This window comes from Sprattus sprattus (genome assembly GCF_963457725.1).
Source record: "Sprattus sprattus genome assembly, chromosome: 1".
In the NCBI taxonomy this organism is placed as follows: Eukaryota; Metazoa; Chordata; class Actinopteri; order Clupeiformes; family Clupeidae; genus Sprattus; species Sprattus sprattus.
In genome coordinates, this window is record NC_137920.1 from 36,740,406 (window position 1) to 36,766,924 (window position 26,519).

Genomic DNA, 26,519 nt, shown 5'->3' on the forward strand with positions numbered 1-26,519 from the left:
GTGGAATACCAGTTTATTAATATATGTGTAATCCAGTGAAGCAAAATCCAAGTTCCCAATTTATAAGCCTTACAAATATAATAAGCCTATACAAATAATATACGACGTGAAATCATTCAGGATGCCGTGGCCATGACCAGTACCTAACATTGTCGTATTTAGGGTGATGTTATCATATATATATGAAGTATCATATATAAATATGAAGATGATGTGTAGACTATTTCAAGAATTAACATGTGAAATCACGAGCACGAGTGTTCCTGAGTAGCCTACTCTTTCCAGTAAAGTGATGAATCGCACTTTACACATTCTGACCATTCATGCATTAGGATAGTATGCAGTAGGCTAAACATTTTAAAATGACCAGACAGAACAGAAACTAGAACAGACAGCACTAGGTAAGGTAGGTCATTCCACCACCGAGGTACCATGAATGAAGAGTCAATGGACACTCATCAGAGGAGCGAAGTGGTCGAAATGGTTAAAAGCACTGAATTATGCATTTGAACAAGATGGTCGAGTGGCTGTCCTACAGACTAGGATAAGGGATTTAACCTTAATTCTGGCAGCCACAGTGGGCCAGCGAAGTGTGACTAGCAGAGGAGAACGTGGCTGATCATAGACCAATGGTGTGGCTACACCCCGAATCACCTTCCACGGTTTAACTACATGCAGTGTGCAGGCCCGTTACATTTGAGTTACAATAGTGTAGTTTAGAAATAACTAGTGCCTGAACACGAATTTGGGTGGCATATTGTTTGAAATATGGGTTGATCTTCTAATTATTGAGTATAAACCGCTAAGACCACGAGACAAGAAGCTAGATGCTCAGAGAAATTAAGTTGGCCAGTAAGTCTTACACCGAAGTTGTCTGTAAACTATTACATTTCAAAAGTAACATTCCCATTCCCTGCCTATAACATAACGTAGGAATACGGACAAACTGAGTAATTTCTTACTGGAAGATGACTAAACCGTTAGTCGGGTATTTCTGTCCTATGGAGATATCAAGAAGTTATCAAATCACCCAATTCCATCGCCTAGAATTGCAGCAAACTTAAGTATTACGGCACTGCAACCTGAGGTATAGCCTACGGTTCCACTCAGATCACTGCATGCCTACTAGAGTGTGGGCTAATTTGTTAGGCTAAATTAAATGCGTCCATCTTAACACAAAAATGACTGTTTAAACTTGATGGGAGAAGGCCCAGCTAAGCAACAAAAGCAAATGGACTGTTAATTCTGCTTATTCTCCACAGGCGCATTTGTAGCCCTCAATGCTAAGACGATGGTGCTTGTCTGCCATAAAAGAACACAAAGAGACGGCGCATGTTTATTAAACAGGTTTGCTGCCAGTTGCGAACAGCATGGCCTTTATTGCTCATCTCTGCAGGGCTACAGGAGACCGATTCCCCTAAATTGGACTTTATGTACAAGTGTGTGACAATGTGAAAGCATACAAAACAGCCACGTAGGACTAACACACTGTAATAATAAATACAAAATGAGTCCAATGGAAACCAAAATGATTAAAATACAAAAAGAAAAGGAGGATGAACAGGTGGCTTGACATGAGTTTTGTCGCTTAAAAATTAGTCAAAAACACATTTACATAAGCGCAACGAAGGCCAACTCATCACACAAACACTCAAGAACAAAGTAAAAAGACTCATAGTGTGTTGCATTACCAGCTAACTGTACCAGTTAGCCTTAAAGATAACAGATACATTTGCCATGCTACAGAGGATGCATTTCCATTAGCCACAAAAAAAAACAAAAAAAAATTACTTTTGATACGGAACAAAATCACCCCAACAATCGGCGATGATGCAGAATGAAGACTTTCATGATTACGGCTAACTGTTAAAAGCACAAAAGAGCTGTATGTGTGTATTGGACATGTTAATGTGTTATAATAACTATACAAAAGTCAGTAAATATGAAAGTTGCTCGTTATTGCTGAGCAACTTAAGTCTCTGTGTGCAAAACATGTATGTATATATGATGATTTTTTTTTCGCTTTTTTGAAAATGTTCTTCTTTTTTAAGTTAAATTAAAAGTAAGTCATGATCTGCATATGAACAATAACGTATACTGTACAAAGCACCATTTCAGGATACTTCCTTTGCATTATCAAGGGGCTGTAGCTGAAGTCCAAGTAGGCAAGAGGGGAGTCGTCTTCTCTTCCTTTCAATGCAAATATCAAGAACAGTCCATGGTCATCGATTGCTATAGACAGGCCGTTACAAAAGAACCAAGGGGGCGCTGCAAAGACATGAGAATGCAAATAAATAAAGCAGGTCCAAAAATGGCCCTTTACATGCATGTGCTGGATTCTCCGGGGCAGAGGGGTCCAGTGCCAGAACACACAAGAGTTTCAGGGTGAACGTGTTCATCACCTGGGGTACTCTTCTGGAGAGCCAATGAGTTACCAGACCATGGCAGGTGACGGCATCAATGGTTCAAGTCTCATCCAACGTATTGGGACAGAGCAGGGTTGTTGTTTTTTTTTTTGCTCCATCACTTTTCGTTGCCATGAGGAGTTTTTAAAAAGAGACCGGGGCAATTCAGTCCTCCGTGAACTTAGGGACAAGGCCGAGTTTTCCATGCATTCTCTTCAGAGAGGGGCGTCACAGGACAGACTAGGTAATTCCCTTCACAACCAAGACATGCAACCAGAGCTGGAGACTCATTCTACCGTCATTACAAACATAAGCTTCACACAAGCAAGAAAACAAAATATATATAATATCTCTCTCTAAAAGCCATCACCTGAGTATGTAGCGTGAGGTCTGTGTTATACTAAGACAGAATAGACAAGCCATATACAAAATATATATGTATTTGTACATATATACTCTAAATTACAGGTATATATATAGATATAGATATATATCCAAGTATATTTCCAATGCAAGATAACAGGGATAAATTCTGGCATCAGGTCGTATTTTGTAATGAATATGAACGCATCTCCTGCCTGCCAAGTTTCTAAAGTGCTCTAGAGTTGCAAGGAAAAATAAAACGTTCCTGCCTTTTATAACTGGGATGTTGCGCAGAAAAAAATAATCACACTCTCCTTCTACACTCTGTCTGTAATGAGAAGGCTTTCTTGGGGGGTGGGGGACTGATAGTTTCCTAGACCTGGTCAGGAGCCCTTCCCTAGAGTGAGGTTTATCTCTGCATAGTCGGTGCTAACGTTCCAGCAGGGACCCTCGGCAACACTCCAACTAGCTAGCACAAAAAGTGGTCACACACACACACACACACACACACACACACACACACACACACACACACAGAGAGACAGAGACAGAGACAGAGACAGAGACAGAGACAGAGACACACACACACACACACACAGTAGGCTATGAGGTGGTGGAGTAAGCCAAGAATAAAAACTCATCTAATTTCACTCCAGTTTAAAAAAAATCTTGAAAGACCACTTTACTGACATCAACCATATCCAGTACTGGCTCATATAGTTTTGCAATACACATTAACGCTCGCTATGAAAAGATCCTTTGGAGAGACATGTTATCTAAACACACAAGCTTAGTACGAGCTGGCCAAGCGGCAAAATAAACCCTGCATCGTCGCACATGACGACTCAATCCAAAATAGAAGTATTATTGTCAAACCATGATGGCAGGTCTCGCCGACTGTTGGATAGCAGCTACGTACGTTGTCTCCAGACAGACCACAGTCTAAAGTCCAGAGACAACAGTTCGGAATTTGAGCTCCACTTAAAGGATCTCCGGCTGTACCCTCTCAAGTCCCTGTCCTTGGGAACGCTCTCCCACACTCTTCGGCGTTCCAAAGGGAAGGAGATGAGCTGGTGCTGCAACCCTCTTCATCTTAACTCCACCCTCCAACTACACAACACATAACAACAGAGGTGATCCTACATGATCTATGGCATATAAGGACCACATAAGGGAATAGTGAACACAACAAAAATAATTAAAATATTATTTACTCCTATGCAAGAATTGGCAGGTCTCAGTAGGATGCGAGAAACACATGGATCGTGTTTCTATCGGCAAGAATGTCGGCAGTATGGCTCTGGCCTCTGTTGGCGAGTGCTAGCTTCTCTGTGTGTCGGTGTGTGTGTGTGTGTGTGAGTGTGTGAGTGTGTGAGTGTGTGAGTGTGTGAGAGTGTGAGAGTGTGTGTGTGTGTGTGTGTGTGTGTGTGTGTGTGTGTTGTCTGCATATGCATAGGATATGACATCGTCTGGGCCTTAGCTAGACTGTTGCAGAGGCTGGTGGTGAAACTGATGATGATGATGATGCACGATGAGGTCATGTTCACCTCAATGGCCAGGTCACATGGTGCGGGAGCGAGGACAGCTGGACTGCACTGAGCCACACAGGGCTTTCTGGGAAACGGTCTTTTCTGGGGACCTGTCTTATCTGAGGACCTTTCTGGGCGACTCTGCAATCAGCACCAGGGACTACTCAAGTTCAAATGCAGTCCAAGACTAGCCAGAATGACGCATATGCATGTACATTTATCTTTTCTTTCTGCCTCGATATCTCAGTAGGACTCGAACCGTTTCCTCCCACACAGACGCAAGACCTGGGCATATGCTCATTTAGATTAAGATATGGTTTTAGATATTTTCCCCAAAGACATCACAAGCACACAGACACATACATACACACACACACACACACACATACATATGTGCACACATACTGTGCTGCTTTCCCTTATTTGAATTCACTAAAATAGTTCAACTATCCTGGCAGACCAAAGACAAAAATCAACAGAAAAAAAAGCGTAAAACTAAACAAAAATCCGTGATACTTGCAGGTTTTCAAGGTTCAGAAATAAATCAAGTCCTTAGCAGCTGAGAAGATGTTTGAATAAAAAAAAAATCAACAGAAAACATCATCTAAATATAGGAAGAACGGAGCAAACACCCTCCCCATTCACACACAAACTAAAAGTAATAATAGTAAAAAAACTAAAACAAACAAACAAACAAAAAACAAACAAACAAACAGGGTGAATAGGCAAGAGTGTTCTTCGTGGTGAGCCTCCCATCCTCTGCTCTGGAGCGAGGCCAGCGCTGGTGGAGAGACGCATGGCTGCTGTTGCTGCTCCAGGAGACTCCTGAGGGGGCCGGTGGCTGTATGGAAGGGCAGCCCTGAGGCCCAGACTCCCCTCTCTCCTTTCCTCCATCTCTCCCTCCTTCCCTGTCGTTTTTGTTCGTCTGTCTGTCTGTCTGTCTGTCTGTCTGTCTGCGTGTCTGTGTGTGCCGCTCTCGTCCGTCTGCCCTGTCACTCCACGGCGAAGCCGCACGTCTCCTCGATGGCCGTCAGCAGCTTGTCGTATAGCTTGTCATAGTGCTCGTACTGGGGAATGTCAATCCGGTTAAAGCTGGAGGGGAACAAGAGGAGGAGGAAGAGGATGGAGACATGAGGTAGAGATGAGAGGGTGGAAGAATGGAGAAGGAGGAGAGGGAGATGATTAATTATGAAAAATAAGCCATGGCAGGTTGTTTCACTGTGATTGCTTTGTGTGTGTTGTACTGTGAACAACAGGATGGGGCAATTGCTCTGTTAGCTTGGCTTTTTCCCCCCTCCCAGAGTTTAACACGGATTTAAAACTTGCATGTTGCAGAAGACATCACGTGGCTTAATAAAACCACAGGAGCTCGCGACACAGCAATGGGGCTTAACCTGTAGCGCAGGTTTAGGTTGAGTGTTGGATCACGCAACCTCATAACTGCCATTAGAGGTCGCTTTCTGTGTGAATTTAAACCTAATGTGTTGATGGTTTAAGGAGAGATTAAGACGATTTCCACCCAGAATTAGACAGATATTCCATCCATTACACAGATGGCAGGCTTGCATGAATTTAGTACCCATGTAGGCTCATGTAGTCTTTAGGGACTACTTTGACTGAGAATGAAATGCTACACAAGCCTAATACTTTACATTGACAACCTAGACTAACGTAACCATAGGCTAGTTTCTCCGCTCACGAAAAGAGACACGCTTTACTCACCATGCGTGCACCAAGCTCCACTGTTTATATTTATTCAGGGCCATTTGATTTTATGACATTCAAACACAAGTCACATTTGTCTAGGCTACAGTCAATCTGAGGATCCCAAAATGAGAAGGCTTACTGCGGTTAAACTATATTTAGCCTTATATTTTCTTATATTGATTCCAAAGAATAGATTGTGGTTAACCAACATGGCAATGCTGACAGTTATACTCTTTATTTATAGAAGAAAAATCTCGCATTTGCTGGAGGATCCAATATTGACTGTATTAATAGCCTATATGCATTTGAATAATAGCATATGGACTGGATTTGCACCGATCTAACTTTGTTAATGATATTATTAAGTTTCGTATCATTGAACGGTTTGGATATTGTAGTTCTGGCTTCCAGACAGTTTAGCAGTTTATTAGCTAAAACAAAGCTTTTCTTTACACAGGAATCATGTTCAACTTAGCTTAGCTGCGTGTTAAACCCTGAAACTCCCGGTTTAAGGAGTACAGTTCTACAGCGCAGCTAAGCTAGCCGAACGCTAACTCGCAGAGAAAATGCCCCATAGAAATGATAAATGATTGTGGTACAAATTTCATAATAAACATTTTAGTACTTATATCCACAGGGAGAATAAGCAACGGTGGCACACATTTCATCTAAGACATTTAATTGCGTGGTGTTTCGAAACTTGGTAATTCAGGAGAAATGAACGTGGATTCGGGCAGATCTGTGAAACTATTGTGATACATGGCACAGGCCTAATACAGATGTACGTATGTAGAGCTTGGACTAGGCTAATCATGGTCTACTCCACTCCACCAGTCCATCACTCACTGAGGAGAGGGTTGCCATAGCGATGTGTCAGTGTGCAAACATGTGGCGTGTGTGAGGCAGACGTGACTCACCAGGTGTGGGCCTTGGGCAGGTTGTTGGTGTTCGCATCAATCTGATGGATGGTGAACTGCCTCGGTCCTGCAGCCCCTGGAGTCACACACACACACACACACACACATATATAGATAAACAATGCGGTCTCTGCCTTGCACTCAAACACACACACAAAATCACTAAAACACACACACACACACTCACAGAGTTCTAGGCACCTCTTCGGCACTTACTCATTTGATATGCAGACTCATAAATCAAGACAGACCTCAAACTTCCACACCTCCTTTCTCACACACACACACACACACTCTTCCTCCCCCCCCCCACACAGCCCAAGCTGATATTATATGACACGATGGTCTGCAGCCTCCATAGCGTTCCAAAAACATCTCCTTGCCTGTATATTTTCCCAGCAGACAGACATAGAATCATAGATGTATATGCCTCCGCCTCCACTATGGTTTAACAGAGCTGACCTACGCAGACCATGACAGACCGTACAGGCCTCCATTGTACTTGGTGTGTGTGTGTGTGTGTGTGTGTGTGTCTGTCCTGTGGTGACACACACACACACAGAGACACAGTCAGACTGTCTGGGTTGCTGAGTGGAAAGCCACTGACCTCAACCACAGCTAAGTCCGAGGCACTGCAGGGTAATCCTGGGATATCGATGTGCACGCATACGGACACACCAACACACACACAGAGCCATTTGCTCTTCCCCCTTATATAGCAGAGGGAGAGTGGAGTCTCGGTTCATCGTCTCACACAGACACTCAATCATGGCTTCAGTCAAACATACACCATACAGTCACACACACACACACACACACACACAAACAAACTCAATACAAACACACACACACACACATTAACACACCCCCCCATTCACCTTGCACAAAGATATCCACAAGAACAGGTGCATTCTTCTGAACACATGCCGTCTTTCACAGACACATGGAGACACACACACAGCTTGTATAAACACACTTCCACAGATACATAAACACATACAGACATTTCACACACCAAGAGATCATTCATGACATTCACAGGCTTTAAATGTGCACAAAACAAAGGCACACACACACTCATCAAAGAGACTGTAAGCACACACACACACACACACACAGAGAGAGAGAGAGAGAGAGAGACACACTGGCACACTCACACTCACCTTGTAGCGCCTTGAAGCCCTGCAGGGGAACTCTGGAGGAGCCGGTGACGAACTGCAGCAGTCGGGCGCGTCGCTCCTCGTCGAATGACTCCACGGCGCTCCAGAACCACTTCACACAGTTGCTCTCGGTCGTGCAGTGCTTGAGCCGCGTGTGCGACCTCCAGTCGTGGATGTCTATCTTCCCCAGGCCACACACAATCAGCTGAGGAGAGGAGAGGAGAGGAGTTAAGAGCTTACAGTGGAACTGGTCAGACAACATCAGACAGACACGGCCAACACTAATACATCAACAGATTCATAGCGAGAGAGTCAGACGGGCACACGGACAGGTTAAAACAGGAGTTACAGAGATATATACACTCCGGTAGATAGATCGGGTGATGGTTGGATAGACAAACAGACATTTATATGGACAGAAAGTACATAGAGAACATTCAGAACAACATCTTCGCACACATTCCCCTTTCATTAAAGGTTGGCTACAGTTCCACTGTGAATTCTTCTATTCTTTATAGATCCAATCCAAGACTTGTGTTGAACACATGGAACGCTTCACCTAGTTTAACACCTTGTCCATGTTACACACAGCTATATTTGTTTACATTTTATTCTCCTACTGTACTGCAGGCTCGTGTGTGTGTGTGTTTGTGTGTGTGTGTGTAGCAGGTACCTCTAGCTCTTTCTCATCAAAGGCCTTGAGCAGGTGCTGTGGGATGACCTCATTGAAGCCCTTCTGTAAGGCCAGGAACTGAGCCTCAATGCCGTGCAGGAACCTCCAGCTGACATACAACCTGCGGACCCACCAAACCCCACACACACACACACACACACACACACACACACACACACACAGTCACACAGACACACACACAGACACACACACACACACACACACACACAGACATTAGCACATGTCACCACTCAGAAGACGCTTCAATCAAACCCCACGATCACTCCAATGAAGGAGAGTGTTTTCGGATGTCTGGAGTTTTTAGATTTGACTGTTGGAACACATCGACTATTTCTTAAATACGACACCTATGAGACTGACAGTCAAGGTATTCATCGGAAGATTCATGATTTCTCTTAAATGACTTGAGTTTGAGGTTTCTGGAATGGCACAGTTCATGCTCAAAAATGTCCTCACTTCACCAAACACTTAAGAGTACTAAGGCTGGAGAAAGCACAGACACTAGAGACGCTTACTCCAGACATAGCAGAAAGTTCCCAAGTTCCCCCGTGTAAATCGACCGTGACTGATCGTGGATCAGCGACTGGGCTGACGGAGCAGAGGCCTCCATGTAACCAGCGGTCACTCACCTGACATACTCCTTCTTGGTGTCCTCGCTGACGGGCACGCTCTTGCCGTTGGGCTTGAGCTCGTGCTGGATGATTTCACCGTAGGCGTTGTGCTCCACGCAGAAGGTGTGGTCCAGCACGCCCGTGATGTCATTGTCCCTGTCACACAGACACACAGTCACACACACACAGTCACAGACACAGCCACAGACACACACACACACACACACACACGTACAGAGGAGGAAGGGGTTGAAAAATGGAGTTCGTAACGGGCCCCGGGTTGGTCTGATGAGTTCTTCCTCAGTTGTGGTTTTAGTGGATGCATGTGTGTCATAGCAGGTTCCTGTTTGAATACGCCTTGAAGTATTTGTGTGTGTGTGTGTGTGTGTGTGTGTGTGTGTGTGTGTGTGTGGGCATAGCTTGCGTCTTTACAGGTTCCTGTGTGAATATGCCTCGAAGTATGTGCGGAGTGTGTGTGGGCATTGCACATAGCATGCATCTTAACGGTTCCTGTGTGAATAAGTCTTAAAGTGTGTGTGTGTGTGTGTGTGTGTGTGTGTGTGGCACGTCCAAGCGGGTTCCTGTGTGAATAAGCCTTGAAGTTATTGTGTGTGTGTGTGTGTGTGTGTGTGTAATGCTTTACTGGTAATTGTTCTTTATCTGATCCAGATTTGAGTGTCTGGTCTTTATAAGCCACTGACGGCATGTCTGAATAGTTGTGTGCGAGGAATCATTACTCCTCTGTGTATTAAGTGTGTGTGTGTCTGAGAAATTGTGTTTGGATGGTGGTACACATGTCTTACAAGCTGGAGCGAGTGAAAAGACTATGTTTGTTTTAGATGAACCAGTAAGTGTTTCAAAGAGCTTCTATATGTCTAACGGATGAGTGTATGCATATGCGTAATATAACAAGTGTGTGTGTGTGTGTGTGAGAGAGTGTGTGTGTGTGTGAATGGGTGTGAATGTGTGTGTGTGTGAGAGTGTGTGTGTGTGTGAATGGGTGTGAATGTGTGTGTGTGTGAGAGTGTGTGTGTGTGTGTGTGTGTCTGTCTGAGAAAGTGTGTTTGGATGCAAGTGTGTGTGGTGCACATGTCTAACCACTAAGTGCATCTAAAAGCGTAACATAACAAGTGTGTGTGTGTGTGTGTGTGTGTGTGTGTGTGTGTGTGTGTGTGTGTGTGTGTGTGTGTTCACGCTCATCTCGCACACTCACAGGATCCAGACGAGGCTCTTGTGCAGGTCGGGGTCGACGGACTCCATGTCGTCCAGGGTGATGGGCTTGCCCAGCAGCTGCTTGTAGAAGGGCAGCGTGAAGCCGCCGTCGATGTAGTGGCCGTGGAACACTGCCATGCCCATGATCCGGCCCACAAAGTGGAAATACGACAGGTGCTCCTGGTGGGGAGGAGGAGATGGGGTGGGGGGGGGGGGGGATGGATCAGATTCTAAGGCGGTCAGAGATCTTACTCACTGCTAACTGGCAGCTGGCCTACTTACAGTGGAGCAGGCAGAACGTATGGAGAGATATCTGATCTGCTCCTGTGGTCCTACTGTGTGTGTGTGTGTGTGTGTGTGTGTGTGTGCGCTTCTGTGTCCCTTATACGCACAAGCACAGACATAGAATGTGAGGTTGTTTATATATGTGAAAGTGTGTGTGTAAAGCCTGTGTTTGCTTGTGTGAGAGAGTGTGTGACAGAGAATGCAAGCTTTTATCTTATGTACCGGTATGTGAAAGTGTTTTTGTGAAGAGGATGAATATATGTGTGTGTGTGTGTGTGTGTGTGTGTGTGTGTGTGTGTGTGTGTGTGTGTGCATTTGCTTACCGGATTGACAGCTGAGTCAGGGTTGATCTGCAGGGTGTAAATGTCATCCCTGGAGTACTGGAAGAGGCCGTAGTATGGGTTCAGCATCTCATGAGATAAAAGATACAACCACTCCCTACGACACACAGAGAAAACAGAGAGAGAGAACCAGGGAGAGAAATTAGAGATTAGAATGGCTGGATGGATCCTGACCATGAATAAAATGGCCATACACAAAGATGTGAATGAAGGCCGGTGAAATTTTGTGTGACACAAATGTGGGTGGTGTACCTGGCAACCCCGCCGTAGTCCAGGCCTTCTTCTCCTCGGAACTTCACCATCAGTCTCTTCCACAGGTCCTTCGGCCTCATCTTCATCACCTGCCGGTATGACTCCTACACCAGACACACACCACGAGACACAGACACAGACACGTCAATTATTTCTTAAGTGGATGTGGTTTGATCATTCTTACGATATGATCTGATGCAACAGCTGATCTGCAGTGCGATGAGTCACGTAGCTTTCAGTAATGTGAGTGATGACAAACTGATGTTTACCCTCCGCCGAACGTCTTACTGGAGATTTCATAAACAAAAGCCTACGGTTCATCACCACAGAAATTACCCCACAGTTTCGGTTCTTGGCAGCAACCTAATGCAACACTCCTAGTTTCAGCTTCGCAAATCTGTCTGCACCCTTTCACTCTGAATACAGGTCAGTAGTTACCACCCGTTCACTCTGAATACAGGTCAGTAGTTACCACCCGTTGACTCTGAACACAGGTCAGTAGTTACCACCCGTTCACTCTGAATACAGGTCAGTAGTTACCACCCGTTCACTCTGAATACAGGTCAGTAGTTACCACCCGTTCACTCTGAATACAGGTCAGTAGTTACCACACGTTCACTCTGAATACAGGTCAGTAGTTACCACAGAATATGACCCAACCTGAAAGTTCCTCCTGAAAAGGGCCCAGGCTGAAAGTTACCCCCTAAAAAAAACATTCTGCCTGTAAGTTCACCCCTAAGAACACTCTGACGTATAGTTCCCCCCCCCCCCCCCCCCCCCAAAACACTCAGAGCTGGAGGCCCAGTGGAGAACAGGGAGAGAGAGGGGGGGGGGGGGGTGCCGGAATGTACCAGCAAGCATGATCTCATCTCATCCCCGGGAACGCTGGTCTCTCCTTTGAGAGGGGGAGAAGAAGAAAGGGAGCGTGAACGAGTGTGGGTTACGTAACAGCTGGCGCCGAGCGGGACCGAGAGCGGCGTGGGTCCTGCCACTGCAAACACAGGACCGGGTCGAGCCAACAGCGGGCAGCCTCCACGCCATGGCCGTGTTCTCCCCACCAGAACCCTGCTGCACTGGAAACTACAGCGCACCGCTGGCACACACACAAACACACACACACACACACACACACACACACTCGCTGTCTCTTACACTCTCACACACACACACACACTCTCTCTCTTAAACTCAACACAGAGCCACACAACCACGCATACACACCTTACACACCATGCACATAGGCTCACAAGCTCACCTTAACACACATACACACTTTGATGCCCATACAAATACAGAGCCGTGGTTTCGGACGCCTTTCAAGAAGACAGCATTCCCCTACTCTTTTATGGAATTTCTCTGCGGCTGTCACATTTGTCAATGAAGTAATATATTTGTTTTATTGTGTGACTTGAACTTCGCCAGTTATGGAGCTCAAGCTGGGCCAAGCTTACCCCTCTCTCTCTCACTCTCTCTCACTTTCCCTCCCTCTCTCTCTCTCTCTCGCTCCCTCATTCACTCTTACTTTTGCTTTCTCCGCCTCCCTAGCTGAAATCATCCAGCAGGAATGCCCCCGTCTTCCAGACCCAGATGCCTGAGCAGAGGCAGAGCAGCTGAGAGGCTTCTTCTCTGAGGGAGCCAAACTGGGACAACTGAGGGTGTGTGTGTGTGTGTGTGTAGGCAATCTTCTGGTTGTAGTGCAGGTAGTGTGCATCATCATAAAGGGGTGCACTGGGATCAAACGTATGACACTGTTCTTGTCCAGTGGAGAGACAGGAACACGTAATTATCAATTTGTGCATAGTAAAGTAAGCGTGTAAGTGTGTGTAATGTGTGTGTAAGTGTGTGTGTCACCCAAATGATAATCAGCACGTGTATTTTAAGGATTTAAGAAATATATGTAAGAAATATATGTAAGAATATGCAAGTTATATGCAAGAAATATAATTGCGACCTAGCTAGCCACAGTAAATTCCTTTCGTCGAGAGCGATTGTGCTGCAGAGTTGCAGGTGCAGTCTACACAATAGCAAATGGGTAGGAATAGTACATGATCTATTCATGTTGAATTGAGTTGGCCACCACACATCCAAATGGCCGCCCAAGGATGACGTCCTGGTAAAAGATAAGGACGTTGCCATTGTTTTGTCAACCTAGGTGTACATTATTTAGGCTACTATTATATCTGCGTATATAACAGATTGTTATTGACTGTTATTACACGGCTCTTCTTAATGCTGTAGAATGCTCCATTCACTTGAATGGGGCTTCCCAATGTTCTGCGGTCCGTTACTAACCGATAACGGACCGTTGCTATGCAATAATGACCGCCGTCAAGGAAAGTGGCCTTTTTGCCTCTGATTCACGTCTTTCGTAGCACTCCGCAAGTAGTCAGGTAACTTATCAATGGAGTTTCAGCGGACGGTTTAGCAGCTGTGTTCTAAAGAACGTTCAACGTCTTTGGCGAACTATTTCTCTGCTTTTTAACACTATGTATAGTAACAAATACATTGTAAAAAGACACACTGTGTTAAGTTATTTTTCGCGTCGGGGTGCTGTTCGCCCTGTCGGGGCTTATTTCCCGATAATGAGCTGCGTTCTATACATTATCCCTCACTTATTGATTGATTTTGCCTGTGTTTGTGTGTGTGTGTTCTCACCTCAAAGATCTCCTCACGGGACACCTCGATGCGGCAGTGTCCAGCCTGGGGCTGCTGCGCTGAGAGTTCCGTGCGCAGGATCTTGAGCTTTTGCACGAGGTCCCGCTTGTACTTGGGCACCGTCAGGCAGTCTGGGTCCTCCTGCAGCACCGCCGGTGACAGCACCTGCTGTGGTGGTGGCGGTGGCTGCTGTGGCGGTGGCTGTGGCGGCGGCTGTTGTTGCTGCTGCTGCTCCTTCAGCTGGTTCTGACGACTGCTGAGGGAGGGAGGGATGGAGGGAGGGAGGGATGGAGGGAGGAGCAGAGAGGAGGAGGAGATGGAGGGAGACATGAACAAAGGAAAAAAAAAGATTCCGTGAGATTTGTGTAATGAGGAGAACGAACGGAGTGAAGAGAACAGAGAGAGACAAAAAAAAACAGACAAAAACAGAGAAAGAACACAGGGGGAAGTGGTTTGGGTTCGTGCAGTGAGAACCCCACTATGCTCCCTGTTCTACTGCTACAGCGCCAGCTGATTTCACTTCATTAGTTGCCCTTGTTTGGGCACTCGAGCCTGGAGCTGATCCAACTAATCCAGAAGACGAATACGCAGTGGTCGAAAGGAGGACTTGGGATTTTCCTGGTCTGGTGTACGTCCCGGAGTGAAAGGGCCCGGGTTGGTTTTGCCCTGCCATGCGAGGAGGAAACTTGGCCCAAATGTTTTGGTCACATATTTCAGAGCTCGGGGGTGAGGCCCTGGATTAAAGCGGTGAAGCTGCCCAGAAGCTTGACTCCCCACAAGACGCCGCTCTCAGCACAAGCGAGACTTTCAGGAAGTCAGACGCTTCGACAACAAACCCCATTACATTCGGAAAAAAAAAAAAAAAACAGGGTCACGTCCGGGAAGCAGATCTCTGCCGGCAATATCACTCCAAAAATATATATATAAAATGATGAAAGATTGAGGGTTTGAAAATGGAGGAGATCACAGGACTAATCTGCTCTGATCCTGCGTGCGAGTGCTGCTGACTGGGCCGATTCCTTGACAGACGCCGGGGGTCACAGTCGGGGGTTAGGCAATGTGTGTTTGTGTGTGTGTGTGTGTGTGGTGGGGTGCGCACAGAGGAAATTCTGGGAATCCCCCCCCCCGCCCCCCTTCGCAAAAACAGCCCCTGCCTCTGTTTAAACAGGAGCCGATCCACTTTAACACACCCCTCTGCCACCGCCAGAACCCCCCCCCCCCCCTTAAATACCCTCTGAGTGCCCCCTTCTCTCTCGTTAAGAAAGCCATCCACTGGAAGAATGGAGCAGCTGTTCCACAGGGGGAGAGGGAAGGTGAAGCTCACCTAGCCCAGAGGGGGAGAGAGAGAGAGCGAGAGAGACAGAGAGAGACCGGTAGAGAGAGACACAATGCAGGGGTGCAACTGCCCAATGTCAGGGGGGTATGCAGCAACAATTTTGGCGCCCCCCCCCATACCCCCCCACACACACACGTTTTTTTTTCTTAAACAAATAAAAAAATAAGTGTGCCAGACGTCATCATGTATGGGCTTTAAATAATAAAGGTTTATTTTAAAGTATATCAGCCACTGCATGCCTACCATAATGGTGCCCTATGGTGCATACAGTATATACTGTACACACACACACAAATATATATATATATATATATATATTAGTAACAATGTTAACAAATAATAAACAGTTGCAAACATTAACATTAAAATGATAACCATTGCAAAATAGTGCCTTAAAACGCAAAAGTAAGCCTACAAATAAAGATCTTTTAAGGTGATGATGTGTAACAATGCTGCTACCAAAATATTCTAGAGTGCTTTTTAGTTGCTACTAAATAATAACACGCGGTGCCTTTTCCCTTGCCCATTTATCTTGTATTGCACCATGCCAACAGATAGCCTGTATGTTTGACAGCACAGCTAACATGAACAGCTAATGGTAACCATGGTAACCAAAGTTAAGTTTCCAGCTTCTTGTTAGAACCGTGAATGCTACCAGAGCCAGTCTGCCACCTTATATTTACCAGTTGTTATTTTGCCTTCATAAAATTGAGATGTGTCATACATGGGATTGGTACAGTAGGGTTTAACCAAAATCTAAATGTAGCTATCATCAGCCTAATTGATGAGGCTGAAGCTAGCCATAAACCCCCATTCGGCTGCTACATTTCTATGTTAGCAAACGCTAGCTAGCCTGCTAGCTAGTCTGTTAACATTATTTGCAAGCCTCCAAGCACAAACGTAAAGTCACCTTAAAACCTACCTGTTGCCTTTCACCATCCACTTATTTAATTGCTGTTGCATCCCCTGACATGTCTTCTCTTTTTCCCTATTTCTTTTTCTGTTTTCAGCTCCCGACAGCTTTTTTGCTTTATCCATCTTCCATCCAACCAACTCACTACTCGTAGCCTAGTTCTAACTGCTTGTGTGTTGAGCGGTCACGGCGCTCACTCTCCCTCTTCTTTTATGTCAAAATTCTATTATGGAATCTTAAGAGATGAGGCGCCTACTCTAGTCTGTTTAGTCCTCTAAAATGTTATATAACATTAAGGAAATGCAGAAATGATTTAGAAACGCACAACAGCAGCTACATATAGAAAATTCCCCAAACATTTTTTATTTTTTTTACCATCGCTTTGGCGCTCTCATGGTGCGGCGCCCCTATGCGCCGCATACAGCGCATACCCACTTTTTGCGCCACTGACACAATGAACGTGTGAGGAGTAGAGTGAATCAGAGAGAGACAGACAGACAGACAGACAGACAGTCAAAGACAGACAGACAGACAGACAGACAGACAGACAGACAGACAGAAAGAGAACGTGTGAGAAGTAGACTGAAGCAGAGAGGGAGAGAGAGATAGGGAGAGCGCATGAGAGAGGTAGATGAAGCGAGACAGAGAGAGAGATAGAGGAAAAATAAAGAGAGGAGAGGTGGAGAGACAAAGGTGGCGCCGTGCGAGAGGAAGAAGTGGTAGCCGCGGACGAGACGCTGCCAGGACGACCTCTGCGCCCTTTTCTGCCAGACTGTTCAAACACCCCTCCTGTCCTCCTCTCTCTCTTTCTCTCTCTCTCTCTCTCTCTCTCTCTCTCTCTCTCTCTCTCGCTCTTGTCCTCCGCCCACCTCCAATAACACCTTCACTTCCTGTCCAAACCCTCAGGACCTCCCGTGGGCTGTGCCGGGCCGCTAACCGCGCCACGTCATGCTCCCTCGGCCCTGAACCGCCAGAACCAGAACGGCCGTCCCCGTAAGTACAGTAGCGTCTGGGTGGTCTCCGTTTACAGACACAGACAGCAGTCCAAAACTGTCCACTCGCCGCAGGGAAAAAGGGTGGAGAGAGGTTAGAAGGGTGGGATAGTGAGAGAGAGAGAGAGAGAGAGAGAGAGAGAGAAAGAAAAAGAGAAGAAGCCGGCGTCTTCCCACAGAGCCATATATAAAGACAGCAGCGGTGCCTTCACACAAGAAGCCACTGTCCACCCACCAGCTCCGGCCACCGCCAGGGTGATTCCACAAGAGCACAGACCGGGGCTATCCGCACTTAACATTCCCAACACAACACACTCTCCCCCACCCACCCCCACTCATCCATGGGCAAGGGAGAGACAGAAGAAGATGTGGGAGGAGGAGGAGGAAAGGGGAAAGAAAGAAAGAGTGTTCTATTTGAATTTCTCTCTCTCTCTCTCTCTCTCTCAAAAACTGAAACAAAACAAAACGGCTCCAGTGTTTCCCCACAGTCCCAGTGTAATTAAGTCAGTAGCTATTTATTTTATTGGCGAGTGGTCGAGGGGCATCGGGAGGGGCGGGGGGGTGAGGGGTGAGGGCTTTCATGTCAAAGTGAGGGTAGAGTCTAGGGAGGGACCCAAACTAAAAGGCTGCTTGGCGCACATAAAAACTGAAAGGAGCAGAGGAAGCTTTGAAAAAGTGAACGAAATGAGTTTGTCGGCCTGGGGGGTGGCACATAATGGGTGAGTAATTTCGAGATTTTAACGAGAGCCGTGTAATTAAAACTACACTGCTATACTTTGAGTGTCGACTTCATGTATATATATTAAAAAAAAGCGACCACTTCCACATCCTGCCCGGAAAGGAAGACATGTCATGTACAATAGAAACGCATCTCAAGGGGAAGCAACTAGTCATAAACTAGACTGTTCTTGAAACATAATGTTTGAAAACCGAAACTGGTATAAAAAAAAAAACTGATGAGTTTGCGGCCTTCGAAAGCAGAGAGAGAAAGAGAGAGAAAGAGAGAGAGAGAGAGAGAGAGAGAGAGAGAGAGAGAGAGAGAGAGAGAGAGAGCACGGAGAGAGAGAGGGAGAGAGAGAGGCTTGTTTGAGAAGGCTGGCCAGGGGCGCTGAGGTGAGGACGGGCGTAAAGTGGACGCACAGCGTGGCCTTCCGCAGAATCAAGAGGCCCCTTTATGGCACGGATATATGTACCCACACACTCTCACACTTACACACTCCCCTGCCATTAAGTGGAGACGGCGGGCATGGCCAATCCCCACTGCGAGAGGCAGGCGCGGTGAAGTGTGCCACCATCTCTAACGGACCCTGCATGCGTGAGTGTGCATGAGTGTGTGTGTGTCTACTCCTGGCACTGGTTGTGGTGTAAGGTCACTTCAGCGAACCCGAAGTCTCTGCCTTCATTCAGACGACACAAGCGGCTTTTCATTCGAGCCCACTTTGCTATCACACACACACGCAGCTTGGCAGCACAAATACTGCAACCCCCCCCCCCCCCCCCAACACACATATACACACAGCACACACACACACACACAGCACAAACTCCTCCACCACTATGTCTACATCTTTATCTACTCCTTGCATTTCTAAAGGTTAAAAGCTTTTAAACCATACATACATACATGCATACATACACACACAGCTTTAAACAGCCACCCTACATTTTACATCTCAATGCATAAAAAACCAGGACAATTGACATACGCTGCACAAACACTGCACTTAGGCCTGATATAAATAAACTGGCAGGCGGTATAGGGCCCGAGCTATAAGCCCCTCTGTGTAATTAGAGAGAGAAGGCCTCCGTGCCAACTCAGCTCAGCCAGGGCCCCAGAGGGGCACGTCTATGTATGTGGAAAAGAAATATATATATAAATATATAGGGAGAGAGAGAGAGAGAGAGAGAGAGAGAGAGAAAGAAACAAGAGAGGGAGAGGTTAGGGAAGGCAACACCAGGGAGCAGTTAGGAGAGCAAGCTAACATTACAGCAACTCCATGTTTCCTGCTTCACCAGACACACACACACACACACACACACACACACACACACACACACACACACACACACACACCTGTTTAAAATCCTGCCTGTATTTACACCTCTTTTGCTAAGGGCAATGCAGTTGAGTTAGGGGGGGAAAGATGGAGAGAAGAGAGGAATGGAGTGGGGGGGGGGGGGCAGCAGATGAAGAGATAGAGAGTGGAGTGCAAACACACAGCCACCAAAAACAACCGACACACAGGGACAAATAAAGAGGGACATGAGGGGAACGAGCGCACAGAATTAGACAGCTAGACAGACAGAAGGACAGACTGAGGACAGACGACTGAGGACAGACGACTGCGGCTGACCGAAAGAGGAAATCTGCAACAGAAGCAAGATATGCCACCCTCACTGGTACCTCTCCATAAACTACTGAAATGGCACAACCACCTCTGCACCACCCCCCCCCCCCTGCCCCTCCTTCTCCTCCCCCTCCGGCACCTCTCCTGTCCCGCGGGTTTGTTTTCCTGCCTGTCTGCGTGCTGGCGGGCAGAGGCCAGGTGAGCTTTAGTCTGCCTCGCCTCGCCTCTGTTTGTCTTGGCTAGTGAGCTGCCTCCAGCGGCTACGCTACCCCCCCCCCTCCCCCCCTCCTCCTCTCTGTTAGCAGGCAGCTAACCCTGCACCAATCCACAGGGGCCTCTGTAAGGGCAGTGATAGGGCTGGGAGAGGATACAAAAAATAAAAAAATAAATAAAATACTGTGCTTTTGGTTTGGTTCCAGGGGAGGAATGGATGATTAAGTGGTTGGCGGAATGGAGGAAAGTGAAGTGAGGTGGCGTCATCTTACTGGCCTCCGCCGGCTACGCTAACTCATCTTACTCGCCCGCCTGATTAATGTTTAAAAAGGAGGAGACCGCGGCAGGAGCCCGGCGGAGGGAGGCTGATACCGGCGCTCGTGGATAATCACACAATCGCTCACCATGCATAATCATCACCCATGTACGTGTAACACACTGCATCTGCACACACACACACACACACACACACACACAGCTTACTGTACATAGGTGTAAGGTTATGAGGGGAACCGTATCACAGCATGGTCATAGTGTGACTTGCTCTTGATCATCGAAGCCATGATGCCGTGGGGGGGATTTACGTACTTCTAAAGGAGCTCGGTTAGAGCTTAATTAGAGAAAGGGCCCAGGAGCAGAACGGCATGAAATTAGCATTGATGCTTTCACTCAACACCGAGACCTTAGCAAGGCCTGGAGCAGGACACAGGAAAAGAGACAGACGGACAGACAGACACAGAAAGAAAGAGACAGAGACAGAAACAGACACAGAAAGAGAGACAGAAACAGACACAGACAGACAGACAGAGACAGGCAGAGGTTGCCTTGTCAAGTAAGAGGGAGGCTCTGTCTGACAGTATGCAACCACATCCTGTTATCCTTCAGAAGTGAGCAGCACACACAGACCACTGTCTCTTCCCTCTCCCTTGTGTGTATGCATGAACTAAACACAAAAACGACATCTATGCAGTCAAGTTACAACGCTTCACCCCAAAACCTTCCACGCACTCACTCACTCTCTCTCTCTCTCTCTCTTCCTTCTCTTCTCTTCCCTTCCTCTCTACTGCCACTCGACAGGATCCCTCAATCCCTTTATTTCCTGCAGAGCAGACTTGGCAGGGAGGGGAGGAGAGCGAGGGGTGGAGGCAAGAGGAGCAGCGGAGGACACCACCAGAGAGGAGGAGCCCCATCACTGGCCAAGTGATGTCAATAATATGGCTCTCAGGTGCCCATCTCCCCTGTCTGTCTGTTTCTCTCTGATGCACTGCCTACCATGCACATCCCTACCATGACAGTCTCTCTCTGTCTGTTTCTCTCTCAGTCTCTCTCTCTCATACACGTCCTTCTTCTCTTCCTTCGTGACTCGTACCCATCATCATCATTCTTCCTCTGAGAGGAGTGGACAGTGAGGCTGAGCCCTGCAGCGTGGAGGAGTCCTGAGCACCCTGAGCAAACATGCGCTTGGCATTACTGGACACGCAGACAACAGGGATGACAACAGATCCCCCAGATTTACAGAGCGAACAGCACACAGGCCTCCGCTTGCCTCTGCTCCGCTCCGCTGCCTCGGAGTAACGCTTGCAACACTAAATGTGGTGTGGGCCCAAAAGTATGTTGCGAATGCAGCAGTGGCTCCCTCCAAACATGTTTCCCTCCCTCCTTCATTCTCTCTCTCCCTCCCTCCCTCGTTCTCCCTCACCATCCCGACCTCCATCTTCTTTTCCCTCCTTCCTTCCTCCCTCCCTCATTCCTTTGCCATCTTCTTCCCTCCCTCCCCCTTTTTTCTCCATCATATTCTCTACCTGCCCACCTCTCCTTCTTTCCTCCAAGAGAGAGAGAGAGCGGTAGACAGAGGAACATGATGCTGGAGGAGAACACTCTTGGGTGTCGTGAGTATATATATATATACCAACACTCACACACACACGCATAGTCATAGTCCGCATATAAACCCATGCGCATGTCTCCGTGTTATACATACACATCTAAACAATACATACAGAAGAATACAGAGATACGAAACACTAGCGCGGGCGCACACACACACAGACACCCACACACTGAAAAGTATTCCACACAGAGCTTGGTCATTTCTGACAGACATGTTTTGCTCTGCATTTCTGTGAGTGCACCCACTGTCTAAACACATCACGCCCATATTTCCCTCCCATATCTCCCTTTTTCTCCCTAAAACACACACAGACGCACACACACGCGCACACACACACACACACACACACACACAGACAGACGTACACCACCATGCGCACTCACGAGCCAAGCACAATGTTGTGTCTGCCTCTCCCCAGAAACTAATTTTCTCGTTTTCGGAGAATCCCCCCTCACACACACACACCAACTCCCACACACACACACCCCCAAAAAAACACTCCACCCCCCCCAAAAAACAGCATTCATCTGAGGCAGCGTTCTCTTATCGAGCCATCTGGATCCGTTTGGCCTGTTTACATGACTGTTGTCTGTCAGTAATGATTGTTTATGGTTCCGGCTCTGGGCCCATAAACAATGAAACGATATGTGCATGTTCTGCTGGATGCCTTTAATACCCAATAAAAAGAAAAAAAGATCTCTGTGCGACTGCCAAGGCAACAAAGAGAATGAAGAATCAGGCCACGTTTTCTGCACCGGCGGGGGCGAAATCGCTTTCAGCCCCGAACCGCCACAGGTTGAGAAATCTCACGTCGACCCTTCTCTCCTGCAATCCGTTCCACCGCAAAATGATCTGACCTAAGAGCATTACAATAGTTCTCGACACTCCGTTTCAGACGAACTATGCGCGCGGAATGTTGATGCTTTTAATTAAGCCCCCTAATTCCACACCGCAGGAAATGTTTTTTTATTTCGTTTTTTTAAAAGGCCTCACTTGCCGTGCCGTTGTGCTCTGGATGTAACATTTCAACTGTGAAGATGTGTGAGGCATGGAGTCCTAATTGCAAATGATGACGAGGAACGTCAGTATCGTGCGAAACACAAGGTATTATTTCTGCTTCGCTTTGGAGCTTTTTAGCTAAGCCTCCCCATCGCAATCCTTCGTAATCGTAATTGTGTGTGCAACCTCATCTCTTACCTGGAGGGCTTGCATGCAAAGCACTGTGGGTAAAGTGTGTGCGTACGTGCTGCTCGTGTTGCTGTTGCTGCTGGAGACTGGAGAAACTGGAGAGCGCTTGAGCTCTCTCGCTTCTCCTCTGCCCGCTAACTCGACAACTCGATCATGAGGACCTCCCAAGGACCGGCTCATTTTCTGCACCCCAGTGCCCGACACAGAGACGCAGGGGAGAGAGGGAGAGAGGGAAAGAGAGAGAGAGAGGGAAAGAGAAAGAGGGAGAGAGGACTCTGCTCCCCTTGCATGGGTCTCTCTCTGCGTCTACCTGCCACTCCACGTGGGTTAGCATAAGCTGTGGGGAATGGAGGGCATGTCGAGGGGGAGCAGGCAGCCAGGAAGGCCGGCCGAGGAGACAGATCAACCCCCTGGCTGCCACCCCAATGACACACTCGCCACACCAGGCTCCCTGATTCGTGGAGGAGGATTTGCCTGGATGGAAGGAGGTGGTGAGGAGGGAATGGAGCGGAGGCAGAGGGGGAGGGAGGGGGCGGGGGGACACACACGTCCCCTGAGGTGCTGCTTTTTGGAGTTTGGAGGCTGAGTGTCTTTCTGTCTACTTGGCACTCAGCAGAGAGACATAAAAAGAAGGACAGAGAGAGAAAGAAAGAGAGAGAGGAGAGATTTACAGAGAAACCGACAGACAGACAGACAGACAGAGACAGACAAGAGAGAATGAAGGAAAGACTAAGGGGACGGAAAGAAAGAACAAATGAACGAAAGGGTTACCTGAGGTTAGAGTTCTGGCTCTCGATTCCAACACGTGAACCATTGGGACTTGGACTGCTGACGAGAAGGAGAGAGAAAGGGAGGGGGAGAGAAGAGACGAGAGAGAGGGTGAGGAAGAATGCACAAAACAGCCACAGAAAATGACAGTGTGTCTGACAATTACTGTGGCCAAAGAAACCAATCAGCACAACAATCAGTCACACACACATACACACACACACACACACACACACACACACACACACACACCAAAACACACAAATGAGAAAGGAACGAGGCACAAACAAACCTAGGGCAGAAAGGTAGTCAACAGAGACCTAAAGAATTCATTCATCTCACCAGAATGGAACTTCCTGAATTAAAATGGACCGCCGCCAAAATGCAGGCTGGAGTTAAGGGGTACGTGTCTGTGAGTAACTGTGTGTGTGTGTGTGTCTGTAAGCATGCATGCATGAATGCGTGTGTGCATATGGAGTATGTGTCTGAGTGAGTCAGTCTGTGTGTGTGTGTGTATGTGTGTGTGAGTGTGTGGTTGGGGGAGACTCACTTGAGGACCAGGTGGAGGTTGGCAGAGAGGCGTGGGTCGGTGAACTGCGTGGTGCGGTTGTTGTGGTCCACGAAGTAGACGCGGCCCGTGGCGGTGTTACGGATCTCCCAGCCTGGAGGCAGAGGACCAAGCTCCTCACAGTTCACATTGCTCAGGTCCCTGAGGAGAGCAGCGCGCACACACACACACACACACACACACACACACACACAATGCATGAAAGCCATTAATAACAAGCGAAACAGCTGCACTGACACACACTCACACACACACACAGCCAGGCACACACAAGCACACACACACACACACACACACACACACACACACACACACACACACTCACACTCAGGTCTATTCAAAACAGGAGCAGACATGATCACATGTATGTGAAGATACTGGATACTGCTCCCATTGAGACCTCTATCACACACACACGCACACAAAGACGCACACATCACGGCATTATTAACTTTTGATCATGGATCGGCACTCTTAACCTTTTACCCAAATCTAAACTCCACACAGGGAATGACCCCGGGAGCTAAGCCAAGCCAAAACTAAAAACATGGCACCGCACCTCTGCTTTCACAGAGTCTGCACAAACAAACACCAAACAAATGGAAGCACTTCGAGCAAAAATCACACTCGCCGTGCCCACCTAAGCTCTGATGCAGGAGACGGCTGCCAAAGGGGGGGGGGGGGGATCTAGAAGATTCAATAAGGGGTGAGTGTTTGCTGGCTGCGGACCTAATGACTTCTTCCTCTAAACAGTTTGGAGTGGTGCGTGCTGTTTTTGACTCCGAAATGTCATGGTTTGGCTAGCTCGGCGCAGGAACACCATAAGTCATACTTGGTGGGAACGGCTTTGCCTGTCTGACTAAGGAGTGTTCTCTCCAAACTGGTCATCTAGTGATGGGGACAGGGGGTGTTCAGCCAAAGACCACATAGGGCAGCGCTCGACACCCAATCAGACGGCTATCCCTTGGAGCGGCGAGCCAATGGGCCACAAGATTGGAAAAGGCCCGGGGCCCTCTAATTGGCTGAGTCATCCCACAGAGGGCGGGGTGCTTCGACCACAGCGGGAGCTGTTTGTGTAGCGGCTGTTTAAATGGGGGTCCTTCAGTCAGTCATGCAACTCTGGTGGATTTGATGGCACCAGCCTCAAAGGGAGGGGGGGCAGGGGAAGGGAATTACCCTGGGCTGACCAGCAGGAACCTGAGGTTAATAGAGCTTTAACAGATATAAAAAATATAATTTTAAAAACCCTCAAACGACCTACTCACCACTTTTTGGAGATGAATGAACAGGGCCACACACACGCGCCCACAAACACACACACACACACACCAACGCATGCACGCACATACACACACACACACACACACACACAACACACAACAAGCCATATTCCAAGTCTGCTGTATTTCCCTTAAGCCTCCTCTGGCAGAGGCCTTCCCAGTGTATTCATAAATATGTCAGGATGCAGACATAATACACAACACTTGAAACTAACCCACACGCTCACATGAAGGACAGAGGCTTGGCTTCCAGAGAGCTGGGCATGGTGCGCCTCTAGCCAGCTGTAAACCATCACAGACAAGCAATACCAACACTATATTCAAACTCTGGCTAAGAGGAGCACTCCGGCTAGCCCTAGCTTGTTGCTGCTCGCTGGACTCTGCTCTGGTGCTCTTAGGCAGTTTGCCGGTTCACCAAACGGTTCAGTCGGGTTGGCGGTGAGGTGTGGTGTGGTGAGGTGGTGTACCTGGGTACTCTGGGGTCGTGCCACGTGCTGACGCCGGTCTGCGTGTGGAGGAAGTAAACCTGGCCCTGCTGCGTGGTCCTCTGCTCTGTGGGGTCAGACGAGGAAGGGGAGAGTTAGCTCAAATTGAAAATTGATCACTTGAAAACATACAAATAAACAATGTTGGTACGTTTTTGAGTGCGTTCATTCAAAATCAGAGATAGTTTAAGCGACTAGAACACACCGTGTGTGAGCGTGCGTGTGTGTGTGCGTGTGCGTGTGCGTGTGTTTGTGTATAACACAGGGAGGAGTGAAGGTCTGCATGACTGAGATGTTTCCAGATGTTGAGCCTCCTGGCACCCAACAGTAGATGTAAACACAACCCCCCCCCACCCTGTTCTCCCTCCATCCACCCGTCTTTCCCCATCTCTCTCCTTCCCACGGC

At 47.5% G+C, this 26,519-nt stretch overlaps 1 protein-coding gene across 2 annotated transcripts in view; it reads right to left on the bottom strand.

The window, feature by feature from the left end:
- Positions 1–1,388: 1,388 nt before the first annotated feature.
- Positions 1,389–26,519, bottom strand: part of LOC308376570 (E3 ubiquitin-protein ligase SMURF2-like) — a 65,899-nt gene continuing 40,768 nt past the window's right edge. The window contains exons 9-20 of one of the 2 annotated variants that reach the window (XM_080852949.1): positions 26,096–26,180; positions 24,331–24,489; positions 23,784–23,837; positions 14,132–14,387; positions 11,477–11,580; positions 11,207–11,321; positions 10,600–10,778; positions 9,405–9,542; positions 8,755–8,875; positions 8,085–8,286; positions 6,922–6,997; positions 1,389–5,389 (exon numbers count right to left, since the gene is read on the bottom strand). In XM_080852949.1, the coding sequence (XP_080709075.1) occupies positions 5,290–5,389; positions 6,922–6,997; positions 8,085–8,286; positions 8,755–8,875; positions 9,405–9,542; positions 10,600–10,778; positions 11,207–11,321; positions 11,477–11,580; positions 14,132–14,387; positions 23,784–23,837; positions 24,331–24,489; positions 26,096–26,180 (1,589 nt within the window). In that variant the 3' untranslated portion in view covers positions 1,389–5,289. Of the gene's footprint in view, positions 5,390–6,921; positions 6,998–8,084; positions 8,287–8,754; positions 8,876–9,404; positions 9,543–10,599; positions 10,779–11,206; positions 11,322–11,476; positions 11,581–14,131; positions 14,388–23,783; positions 23,841–24,330; positions 24,490–26,095; positions 26,181–26,519 lie in introns of both variants that reach the window. The other variant, XM_080852948.1, reaches the window with a different exon arrangement.